The sequence below is a fragment of the Rhinolophus sinicus genome, chromosome 12 (genome assembly GCF_057876585.1).
Source record: "Rhinolophus sinicus isolate RSI-liver-muscle chromosome 12, RSI-T2T, whole genome shotgun sequence".
Classification (NCBI taxonomy): domain Eukaryota; kingdom Metazoa; phylum Chordata; class Mammalia; order Chiroptera; family Rhinolophidae; genus Rhinolophus; species Rhinolophus sinicus.
This window is the reverse complement of record NC_142512.1, coordinates 5,891,155-5,904,161: the sequence shown is the minus strand read 5'-3', so window position 1 is coordinate 5,904,161 and position 13,007 is coordinate 5,891,155. Positions and strand designations below refer to the sequence as shown.

The following is a 13,007-nucleotide window of genomic DNA, read 5'->3' as shown; positions in this document are numbered from 1 at the left end:
TACTGAGTTAACGGTGTGGACCTAGGCCTGGGAAGATTAAATCCAACTATAGTTACTACTTAATCTACAGCAGCTACTGAGACGTTGTACTCGGACTCTCCCTCTCAGAGGAATTTACCAATGGTTGTTTGGACTCCCACAGCTCCAAAGATTTCCCCAATTATTTTTGAAGGCCAGGGAGAAGGGAGCATTCATAAAATCTCTTTTTGAGATGCGCCCACACAAAACTACCTGGATATATATACCATGTCTGCCACCAAAACCCCGTTTCTTTTTAAAGACAAGAACAGGAGATAAATAGGGCCTGCCAGGACCCCAGTCTCCCCATTCCTAGCTGCCTCTTTTCATTTCTGCGGCCTTTCAACTTTATAACCCCTTCTTTTTTCTATCAAAATAGGAAAGGGCCTGACTTTTTCCTTCAGTTAGCTTTTCAAACACTTTATTTCTCTCCATGGGATGCCTACCACAACAGAAAAATGAAATGCAATTCCCAGTGGAGCCTTAGCCTTCAGCTTCATCCCTCTTAGCCTCTGCCAATCCGTGTCAGTCCAAAAGGATATTATGACAGGACCTTAACAGGAAGCATGCTAAGTGATGCCGTCAGTCTCCTTTCTTCTGAATAATGTCTCTCCCCTTTTCATTTATTAAGCATCTCCAGTGCCATGAGTGCATGAAATTTGACCCCAAATGAATATTAACAAATGCTGTTTCCCATTGAATAATAATCTAAGGCACAAGAAAAGATATATTGTAACATATATTTTAAATAGTTCAGACAGTAACAATCCTTACACATTTTGTGTCTAAAAAACAGGAAGCAGAGTATCAAAGCCATGGATGGATGCAGTCAGTACACAGTGGTCCTTGGTTGAGACAGTGGTGGATGAATTATTACTCTAATGTAATCTTTAAAACATTATCTTGGACTACAACATAGTATTTACCTTAGTTCCTTTTCCTCATTAGAAAATATATCTTTGAACTCTCAGTTCTTGAAGTCCATGGGCACAGTTGAATTACCTTAACAAAACAAAATCCCGCCTTTGGGCCTATGGATTATTTGTGAGCTCAAAAATATCACTTGACCTGACTCTCTTGCCACATCACTGAATTCTGACATATACTCTCACTAAAATACCCACTAGCAAGATTGAAATGACCCCCAAGAGCAGGAAACCTCGCCGCAGCACCAACTGTCTCCCCGTCAACTTTGTCATGTCCTTTGGATGAACCCGAAGACCTTCTTGGTGCATCTGCTGATCCAACTGGGCCTTGTCTTTTTTTGCAACATTTCTGGTTAAAATTTCTCCATGGTTTTCAGGACCCACTGAGGGGAGAAAAAAACTTAGTTAACAACTTAAAAGGATTTTGTTTTTCCATCAGTATAAAAGATGTATAAATGTGATATGTATATGTGCTGATATGTCTACTAGCTGAGAGAAAGTTTATTCAGAAGCAGTTGCTACACTAGATAAATAAAAGAAATTCTATCTCAGAGTGCCTCTCCATTCACTCACTCACACTGACTGGATCGTACTGTTGTAGGACCCTCCAGGGAGCTCTGCCTCATCACAACAACTAGAGAAGTGCGGTAGCTATCTAAGTTAAGATTCATCAGGGAAATTTTCAAGGGCCAACGCCCATATAATCATTTCAGAAAGAGAATAAGGCCAATGGAGGAGAAAAATAACCTAAGAAATACTTCAAGGTCATTCACAGAACTGAAGAGAGATGGAAATCTTCATGCCATAAGGTCTACTAAGTATCCAGCAGGATAGTGACTCAGACCTAGATTTGGTCTCAGAATACTTCAGAATAGTAAGAATAAGGAAAATATTCTAAAAGCTTCCAAGGAGAAAAATATAGGCAGATAACCTAATGGGGCAAGAGTAAGATTGGCATTAACTTCTTAATAAGCATAAGTGGATACTAGGAATGTTACAGTGCCCTCGTCCTGAGAGAAAATCATTTTGAATAAAATAATATCTGCTCACACTTACACAATGCTTACTTTGAGTCAGGCACTGCTCTCAGCACTTCACATGTGTTAGCTCACTTAACTCTCACAACAACATATGAGGTAAGTACTATTATCCCAGCTTTACAAACGGTAGATGGTAGAAAACTTGGACTAACCCCTTCTCTGCAGATAATTATGAAAGCTGGATTAAAAAAATGAAAAATATCATCTTGAAGGTGTCAGAGGGTTAACAGTGTAATGAAAAGTCACCAGGGCAAGCTGGAAACCCAGAGGAGTGTGCCAGGCTTTGGGGCCACTTTTGACCTGAGATTCTCCATCTTGGCCAAGCAGTGCTTTGGAGAGCTCAGGACCTACCAAAGTAAACCCCTCTGTACTTCAGGTTGAAACACTGAAGGGCTGCATCCAAGAATTAAGGATGAACCAGAAGTAAACCAGCCCTTACACTGGTCACCTTGGGGTCAGCCAGATAGTCCAGAAGCCTCCATTTCTGAAATTACTCTGGACTGCTGGTAACCCTAAGTGTTCAACAGAAGCAAAGGAAAATCCTCTCTGTAGACAGACAACATCATCTTAGGCTTCAAATTACTTTGACAAAAATTTTCAAGTACAAAGTCTGGAACACAATAAAAGATAACCAGGCACATGGGCGACAACATGAATGAGAACTGGCAGAAACAACAGAATTGACCACTGACTGTAATTCATCCAATGTATGAGTTCAAAAGGGTTTTAGTTATAAAGGGGCAGGAGAATTAGTGTAAGTGCACAACTAACTGCCTCGGGAACTGGGAACCTAGGGGATTACTAAATTGACAGAGGGAAAATGATTAACACATTTGCATGATGTTTACCAGAAGCAACAGTCAAAACAATAGTCTGTTTAAAGCTCACGTGTGTTTGCCTGGTAAACAGGGGAATCCCACTGAAACAAACATACAAATGTCAGTTTCCAAGATACAGTCAAAGCACAGGATCACCACACATGAGAGAAGTCTGTGGTCTGCTTGTATGAGCACATAAATTAACCAAGGAATTGGCTACTTGCAGCCTTTAATCATCTACAACAGCATGTTAATATATGCAATTAGAGCAACAAACTTCAAGTCCGTTTCCCTTAAATTGGGTGTTTCTTGACTCTATTGTTTGTTTCTGAAACATTATTGCCCTATTTAAATGGGAGCTCACAGCAGCAAATCTAGTTGTGTCCCACAAATGGCCTCTTCCGGATCACCTAGACAGTCCTGTTCCAAGAGTGGAGGCACTTATATCATACCTGGATAAAGTAGGTCCTGAGAGAGAGTTCCATCCTGGGGCATGTTTAGTTTCATATTGGCATGTACCTGGGCCTAGAAGATGAAATGCAAAGTAAATCCACAAGGCTTTACCATAGTATTGTTAACATATTTGACTTGACTTCCCAGTTTAGGAAAAGCCAAACCATTTTCTTTAACTGACATGTAATGTTGGAACTTCTCTAGTTCACAAGTATGGAATCATCCTTCGTAATGATTGATGTGGGGTTGGTGGGTGGGGGAAGTTTGGACAGAAAAGCACAAGATGAGGGGGAAGACTGGGACCAAGATCATTTAGAAGTATCCCTTCTTTTTCCTTCATCTCTTTTATCTATCACCTATTTTTCAGACCCCACATTGACCCTAGAAAGTTGGAGAGAAAGATGCACACAAATAACAGAATATTTTGGGATCATAAAAAATTATCAGGATAAATTTGACAGCAGTCCACCTTTCTCTCCAGCTCCAAATCTTGTCCTGAAATTGGCTTTCAGGCACAAGGGCGGTAGCCTAGCATGGGACAAAAGGGGAAAGGAACCCCTTATTTTTCTATTCAATGAATAAACAAAGGGGAATGGATAAAGCAAGGGTCATCTGGCCCCTCACATCTGAATCAAATGCAGTTAAAACATAACAACAAAAACGTAGTATTCCTGATAAAAAGAGAAAAGAACTTTCCAAAATGAGAGACAGAGAGAATGAGAGAGAGAGAGAGAGAGAGAGAGAGAGAGAGAGAGAGAGAGAGAGAGAGAGAGCACTAAAACTAATTCTGTTTATTTTCTAAGAGAGGAATGACTACTGGGACAGCAATGAGCATAGTTACCTGTTGACAGGCTTTTTCCCAATTTAGCCGAGCAATAAAGCCTAGAAAACACACAGCTTGACAGATCGTGCAGATGATTATCCCTGACCACAGACCTAGAAGTGGAAATATTTAATAGAGGTTATTTCAGTGGGAAACCAGCTGCCCTTGCATAGTATATTTCTCGTACCTCACTTCTGAGAATCTGCTTTCATGGCTGAGGTGGAGCCAGAGATCTCTATCCTGCTCTCTCCTTTGGTTTCCAGAAGGTTCTGGGAGTCCCAGTGCTCCCTGAGGCTACTTCTTGGGGTTTTGGATCTCAGAACAAATGTTCAGAATCATTCTACTTGGCTACTAAGTAAAGTGACAATTATAGGGAAATAAAATTTCCAGGACAAACAACCTCTTATTTCTAATAATACTATCAAACTACTGTGCCCTATTTTCCTCAAAAAAGTGGACTAACCTTTTAAATATGCAGCAGTCACCAGCCATCTAAAGTACTACAGCTGTCTCCCTGGGAGCTACCTGCAGAATCTTACTTGCTTCAAGTACAAACTTCGGGAACTCCCAGGGCAGGGTTATCTCAGAAAGATGATTACACAAAAGGAGAGGCTGAGCAGGAATGGAAGATGGGAAAAGCCTTGTAGATCTCAAAGCACCATACAAACTCTACCTAATAAACCCACACAAAAACAGAGGGAGACCCCAAGGGATGAGGGGTTTTTTTTGTTGTTGTTTTTTCTTTTTTTTGGTCAACAGTGAACTAATGACAAAATTAGAAATTTTAACAATAGCTGTGAGAGAATGAATATACAAACAGACAAAGGTCCACCCCTGCCTTCCTTTTGTGCTGTTCACATACACCACACCCATGACCAGTGGGGAGACCCACAAAACACACGGCTCAGAAGGTTGTACCAGGCAGGAGGTGGGGTTGCAGAACGGCGATGAAGGTGACATTGAGAGCACAGCTCTCAGGTCATCCCCTATGTATTGCCCTCGTGAATCCTGCCAATTGCATAGGCTAAGACAGTGGGTATTGCTCCAAGATGTGTGCAGCCACCACAATGCTCCCACAAATTCTGTAAGAATCACACCAATCACGTATATATACACATATGCTTTCTCTTTCAAATCCAGTGTTCCCAATCCAAACAAACTACAAGCTCACCCTATCCATCTTAAATGGAATATAAGCAGCTACCTTCAGCTGTAATTTGCAATTATGAATTAGATTTCCAGGAATTTCACTATACAATATTTAAAAGATTTCTGTTTGACTCATCCTAAGAACCCTAAAGCAGGATAATTCTCAGAATCCCCTGGGCAGGGCCCAGGAATTTGTGTATTTGAAAAGCCTCCCAGGAAATTATGGTGGCCATTATAATTTGCTGGAGCTGCCCATGAGAACCTGTGGCACTCTGATGCTCCTTCGGGAGTCATCCTGCAAACCCTACCAGAGGTGACACAATATTCAAAACGAGTTAGTACTATACTTTTTCCTTAGTGGTGAGCGGCAGGATTGACTGTAGTCTTCTCACAGAGGTCTCACCTCCCCAGAGTCCCCAACACTATTTTTTTATTGAGATGTAAATGACATATAGCATTATAATCATTTCAGGCATACAACATAATGATTCAATATTTGTATATATAGTTGACCCTTGAACAACATAGGGGCTTAAGGCACAGACCACCGTGTAGTCAAAAATCTGCATATAATTTTGACACTCCCAAAACCTAACTACAGTTGTCCCTTTGTGTCCTTGGAAAATAGTATTTTCCATCTGCAGTTGGGAAACTGCTGTTGGGAATACGAAAATACTGTTTTTAATCCATGATTAGTTGAATCCATGGATGCGAAATCTGTGGCTATAAAGGGCCTGCAGTGGTTATTGAAAAAAAATCACATATAAGTGAACCTGTGCAGTTCACATCTGTTGTTCTAGGGTCCAATGTATTGTGAAATGATCACCAATAAATCTAGTTAAGGTTCATCACCACACATAGTTACAGCTGGTTTTCTTATGATGAAAACTTTTAAGATCTGCTCTCTTAGCAACTTTAAAATATACAATGTAGTATTATTAGCTACTTTAAATATACAATGTAGTATTATTGACTACCACGCTGTACATTGCATCCCATGACTTATTTATTTTATAACAGGAAGTTTGTCCCCCAGTATTTCTTTTAAGTGATTCTTAACTCCCTGTGCTTTGCACCTAGTAGGCATGCTTTATTAAACAAACTAATGGGCGTAGTACAGCACTTGGGACATAGGTGCATCTATATTTTTAAGTGGATTCCTTTAATATTTTTCTTAGCTATGCAATTGCCAAATTTAAAATATGAGTAATGCCAGAAACTCAGCTAAATAATTTTCTGCACCATGATGCAAACCCAGTGAACTTTGCATTGGCAACTCCATTCTTTGAACAGCTCATGTATTTTTCATTAAAATATTATTGAACTTAAGAAAAATGTGCAACATCATGGGACACATCGGACTGGAAGCTCACTCTAGGTATCAGATGACTTCTCATCACTTCTGAGCCTGCCTAGTACTGATGGATGAAAACAAACCAGGCTTAAGTCAGTCACTACTTCACCCAAAGATAATTTGTTCAAATTTTAATATAATAATTTATTAACTGCCAATGTATTCTAAATTATTATTTTACAAATCAAAGCTGGGCAGTCATTTCTTTCCTTACTTTTTGAAAAATTAGCTCTGGTAATTTCAGATCCTGTGGATTAAGTTCTTTCCTCCAAATGTAGTAAGATGATAAAAGGGTCCCATCCACCCCTGCCTTCCTTCTGTGCTGTTCACACATCATACCCATGGCCTTGTGGGGAGACCCACAAGACACAGGGCTCAACAGGTTGTACCAGGTGGGAGGTGGAGGTTGCAGAATGGCGATGAAGGTGACATTGAGAGCACAGCTCTAGGGTCATCCCATATGCATTGCCCTCCGTGAATTCTGCCAACTGCATGGGCTAAGACAATGGGCACTACAGACAAGTTCTGTAAGAATCACACAAAGGCTGTCCTACATCTTCCCCTGTCTCAACCCCAAACACTCCAGTATGGCCAGTTTATGATGGCCTCAGTCAGTCCTGCAGACTCACTCTCAGGGTCTCACCATACAAGGGCTGTCACCAAAGGACAGAGGTACGTTTCTGAACGTTTTCTCAGCATTCCCTGCTGTTCCCAACTTTGAAGAAGTGAGCATTCAACGACATAGGACAAGGAGATAAACAGCAATGTCACGTTGCTCCACTCAAGTATGTCAGTGTGGAAGGTGGCCCACCTGGGCCAGAGGGGCATGAAAATGCAGCCCTGAGTCCCTGGCTACCTCTTGCCCCCTCTTGCTCTCTCTGACAGGGCACAGAGTAATGTGGGAGACCTCCGAAGTCCCACAGCCCTTGATAAAAGCCTATGCGCTCTGACAGTGATTTCTGGGGCCTGCAAATAAATCATTTCTACCTGCCCACAGTTAAAGCTTACCAATCACTCCCAGTCTGGTTGCAAACATCAGCGAAATCCCTATGGGGAGACCAATCACATAGTACCCAATGGCGTTGAAAATGGCTCCAACTTTCTGATTTCCACTTCCCCTCAGAATGCCACCACTTGTACACTGTAGACAGATAACATTCATCAGTGTGAACGGTGCTGATGCTTCTGAAAGACTCCAAATCCCTCACCTGTCCCTTTCCAGGGGACTCTGACTTCAAATTTGTGATCAGTCGCCAGTGTTCTTGTAAAACAAGTATGAAAATACTCAGTATTACCTACCTACCCCCCACCCGCCCCTCTCCTCCATTTAAATTTACCATCATCAGAAGAAACACATAGATCATAAAAGTGCTTAAGGGAATACTGCATAATACTTACAGCAAGACCTTCAAAGAGGTGGGAAACAGCATAAATCGGAACCACTTGAGCCACAAGAGTGATGATTTCTCTGTTAGGAAAATAAGGCACATGCTGATCAGGAGGAGACAAACATTTGGAAAAGTGAACTCTGCAGTTCCCCAGTGATGGCATTTGGCTTCTGTGTGTAACTAAAGAGGCTCATGCCTTCTAGCCAACATCCCATTCAGGGACAACCCGACTGTTTTGGGCCTGTAGAGGAAACCAACTCTACATTGTATCTCATGACTTTTAGAAAAAAAAAATATATAGTCCATTTGGTCAATGTAGACAGCTAAATCAAATGATTTGGTTCTCCTCTCCCCCCGCCCCACAAAAAACAAATACAATTTCGATTATAGTGCCATCCTTCTTTTAACATGATTCTACACGTGTCTCATTGTGTGTCCGAATGAAGCACAAGAAAATAAGAGTGATGGTTCTCCCTATGGAACCAAGGTTGGCAAGTTCTAAAGGCCATAGATATAGTTTACAGAATTTTCCTTGTTTCCTAGAAATGGGCCCTAACCTCTAAAGCTGGAGACTTGGATTTTAATGCCTACACTGTAAGGGAGACTATAAAAATGATGTCATTGACCAGGGGAGGCAAAAAATTCATAATACCCTTGAGTGATTAACAGATAAACCTAGAGCATTGTCTGGCAATAAATATCTGTTCAATGAATTAATAAGAAATCCAACACTGAACAAGATGATTACTCCCCCTCCAAAATAAAGGACAGAAATACAGTTCTTTTATTCAAAATTAATTTTATTTTTTTGAGTAGGTAACATGCAAATGTTTAAAAGAAGTCAAACAATACGAAAAGGAAATTGAGAAAAATCTTTCTTCCACTCCTTTCCCAGTCCTCCCATTATGACCACCAAGCCAACCAGGTAACAATTTTTATCATTGTCTGTATTTGTGCAGTGTTTATGAAAATATAAGAAAATACAGATATATATTCTTATTTTCTCCTTTTAGACTGTATTATTTCATGATAGCATTCTCTACATGATAATCTGCATTTTTATTTTTCCACCTAATATATTACATTCACTTTTATACTCCATCAAACCATATTATTTTTAATGTGCTGCTGAATTCTGTCCACTAATATTTTTTTATTTTAAAATTGATATTAATAAGTGACATTGGTCTGTGACTTTTTTTATTGTGCAAACTTTGTCAGAGTTTAGTACCAATGTAATATTTGCTTCATAAACAGAATGTGGAAATTTTCCTTTTTCTGCTTTAAAGGTAAGATTTTTATAAAGTCTTCCTAAAGAACTTTATAAAAATTCCTCTGGGATTGGTGCTTTTTGAAATTTTTAAATAGTTTTCTTTCTTATTTCATCTAAGGAAATCAGTCTTTTTAGATCTTCTGTGCTTTCCAGGGTAAATTCTGATAAATTGTTTTCCTAGAAAATTATTTATTCCTTCCAGATTTTAAAATTTACTTGCAAAAGTTGTGCAAAATAGTCTCTTATGCTTTAAAAAAATTATTGTTTTTTAGTAATTTCCCCCTTTTTTACTTTGCTTAGAGGTGTTCTCTCCCTTTTTTCTCTTTGACTAGGTTAGGTATATATGTCATTGTTAGAATCTATGTCATTGATTTCGCCAATTTCAGTTAATCCTGGCCAGTTTACAAATAATTTGATTTTGAAAGCTTTCTATGTATCCTAATTTCATCAAAGGTATAGTCTGTGAACCTTTTGATTTTATTCGTGTTCCTGCTCTGCGTGGTTTCCGGAAGTGGACAGATCCAGAAGCAAATGTTTACCATATTCCTACTGAAACCATCAGTGTGGGATACACTTCTGATAAAGTGAATTCTGATTCCCTTTGAAGAAAATAAGAACAATTTCTGGTTGCCTTCCTACTCCTTCTGAAGTGAGGGACAGTTAAACAGTATTTCCCCACTGCAAAATGGCTGAGGCTGAAAGATGACAACCTAATGTCAGAAGTCAAAAGACAGATACAGGAAGAATGGACTGTGAAAGTTAGTTCTGTCCACTCCACCTGCTTTTTGAATCCATGGAAGTCAATTTACATTTGTAACTGTTGATGAAATAATCCCAGATAAGAGGTGTCTCCACAATGTATCTACATAGGCAGAATGCACAAGCTAGCTTCACTGATAAAAGCAACAAAATCAACCAAACAGAATCTGCACAGTTAAAGGGATTAATCTTGCTTAAGATGTCTTTTTCAGTAATTAATCTGATAATGTGATTTTTAAAGACAGCTCATTGGTGAGATTTTAACTTTAATTCAGTTTGACAAATATATTATGCAAATACTACAAACCAGGTACTCTGGCAGATTCTGAGATGCCAAGATGATTCTTGCCATTGGAACAAAATACATATATATAACGGAAAATGGTATCAATGGTACCAAAAAGGAAGTTTCCTTCTTTAAAATACATGAGTATCCTGACCACCAGAAGCATGTATCCCCACCAATGCCCATTAAATTGGCACTTTAGATTATAAATTAGTTCCTATACCTAATCAGTTCTTTCCAGGTAACATCAGTGAGTTTCTGACATTGCAAATTATTCAGGAACCCTCTAAGATGCAACAACCCCAGGATGCCCAAGGTGAAAGCATCTGTTCAACCATTTCTTTACCACAGATTCCACATTTCAAGGAAATCTCAGCACTCACCGATCGGTAGTGAAAATGTACCCCACAAGATCCTTACAGCTTAACAGCAGGACACAAAAGGTTACAGCACAGAGCTCTGAGGGTAAAATGACAAAGAAAGAGCACAGTGAAAAAGGAGGTCTGTGAGGAACAGGGAGCCGGGTTTTCTGGACACAGACTGCTTGGGTGAATCATTGACTAAAAGTCTAAGCACCTGTGACCAGCACGGAGACTACTGAGGACCTCTTGGCCTGCTCGATGTTTCCAGCACCCAGCGCATTCCCAATCCGGACACTGGCAGCCACGCTGAAGCCCGTAGGTATCTAAAAGGAAAAGGACACAGTGAGAGCATGGAACAGGGAAGCAGCCCTGCTTCTCGGCTCTATCCTGAGCCTCACCATGCACCTTCACAAGGGAAGAGAAACCAGGTAAATCATGCTTTTATCAGCCCATTGATAAAACTTGGTCCTAAAAGTTATGAGAAGACTAATTTGCAACATCCCCTTGTTTAGCTGGGAGCCCCCAGGCTAACAAAGAACCTGGAACCCCGGGCTGTGATCCTTGTCACACACCTGGCTTTTCTGCATACAGAGCTTCCAACCTGTGCCCTGGGAGGCTCTGCACAGTCACATTTGCCTTCTGGGTGTGGAAGGGTGGACTGACTGCCAGGAGTCCAGCTAGGTCTGTTCCGAAAGCCCATCAACGGATCAAGTTTAGAAGACAGAATCCTAAAATGGTGACTTTCCCCACCGCCACCCCCATCCCTCAAAAACGTTGGATAAATAGAACTTATGAAAACAGAAAGACACATACCAACCTGATAGCAATCCTACCCTTCTTGTGAGGGGATGGCTGGGGACAAAGCAGATACAGGAAAGCAGTATGGCACTGTGGTGAGGAACAGGAATTCTGAAGCCAGACTGCGTGGGTTCAAATCCTGACTCAGCCACCCATCAGCTGTGTGACACTGAGCGGGTTGCTTACCCTCTTCACACCTCAGTTATCTGTAAAATGGATCTCGTAATAGTAGTAGCTGCCTATTAGGGTTATTGTGGGGATTCAATGAGTCCATACATGCTAACTGCTTAGGATAGTGCCTCACTCGTAGTAATTGTTCAGTAAAGATCAGCCATTATTATTATCTAAAAATTTGCCACTTGAAAAATTAGTGTTAATTAAGGAAAAAGATTCATCACTCTTTTAACATGAATTTTGGCTTATCATCAGGATCGCTAAAAGACAGGCTATAGAAAATCTGATACACAGAATAAGGTGTATAAAAGAAATGGGAGGCTGAGTCCCTAGTGGGAGCAAACACAGGAGTTGCCCAACAAATTATTTATTAGTCACAAAAGGAAAGAGAGTCACTTGGTGGAGAAACCTGGCAGACAGTGCTTTAACCAAGCAATCAGTTAACATCACCAATAACGGAACAAATCCACATCATGTGCCTCCGGATATGATGGACAAGAATGACATAGTGTCACTTCTGTGGTATTCCTGCCAAAAATGTAGAGGTAGAATGTGTTCATGAGGCAGTATCAGCTACAAAAATTTGAGGGAAAGTCTGTATATAATAGTTTCTATTCTTCTAAAAGATCAAGGTCAAGAAAGACAAAGAAAGGCTGAGGATCTGTTTTAGATTAAAGGACATTAAAGAGACAGGACATCTTAATGCCAGTGAAAAAGAAGTTATAAAGGACATTATCAGAACAATGGGTGGTATTTGAATATGGACAGTAGCAATAGATGATAGATAGATAGATAGATAGATAGATAGATAGATAGATAGATAGATGATAGATAGATAGGGCAAGCAAATGAGGTAAAATGTAAACAATTCATTAATATGAGTAAAGGGTAAAAATCTTTTGATTAGGGAGAAACATAAATATAAATCCATATAAGCCTGTTGGAAAGCATATGGCAATATATGCAAAAGATTTAAAACTGTAATTAAATTTCACTTTTAGGGATTTATCTTAATGAAATAATCAAACATGTATACAAAGATATTCATCCTAAGATGTTCATTGAAGTTTTATTAAAAATATTGAGGACGTCATAGGAATGGTGGCAGTGAGGTGGTCTTCTTGAGTTCTCCTCCGGAACTCACCACAAATTGAACATCTATAACCCATCAAAGGACTCTCTGCTCATGACACAGAACAGCTAAGAGACTGGTACGAGGATTACTTGAAGGTGGGCAAATTGGGCAAGCAGGGGAAGAGGGAAGGGAGCAGAGTGGAGACCAAGGCAGCATCTGAGACTGTGGAGACACAGGGGTTCCCAGGACATAACAGAGACCACAAGAACCAGGAGGTGGGCTCTTTCCCTGTGTCCTACAGCTGATCTCTC

At 40.1% G+C, this 13,007-nt stretch overlaps 1 protein-coding gene across 2 annotated transcripts in view; it reads right to left on the bottom strand.

Annotated features, from left to right (window-relative positions):
* Window positions 1–744: 744 nt before the first annotated feature.
* SLC47A1 (solute carrier family 47 member 1) overlaps window positions 745–13,007 on the bottom strand; it is a 52,928-nt gene continuing 40,665 nt past the window's right edge. For both annotated transcript variants that reach the window (XM_019757426.3, XM_074319508.2), the window contains 7 exons: window positions 10,864–10,972; window positions 10,671–10,746; window positions 7,980–8,049; window positions 7,590–7,722; window positions 4,097–4,191; window positions 3,255–3,327; window positions 745–1,327 (listed from right to left, as the gene is read on the bottom strand). In XM_019757426.3, the coding sequence (XP_019612985.2) occupies window positions 1,104–1,327; window positions 3,255–3,327; window positions 4,097–4,191; window positions 7,590–7,722; window positions 7,980–8,049; window positions 10,671–10,746; window positions 10,864–10,972 (780 nt within the window). In that variant the 3' untranslated portion in view covers window positions 745–1,103. The remainder of the gene's footprint in view (window positions 1,328–3,254; window positions 3,328–4,096; window positions 4,192–7,589; window positions 7,723–7,979; window positions 8,050–10,670; window positions 10,747–10,863; window positions 10,973–13,007) is intronic.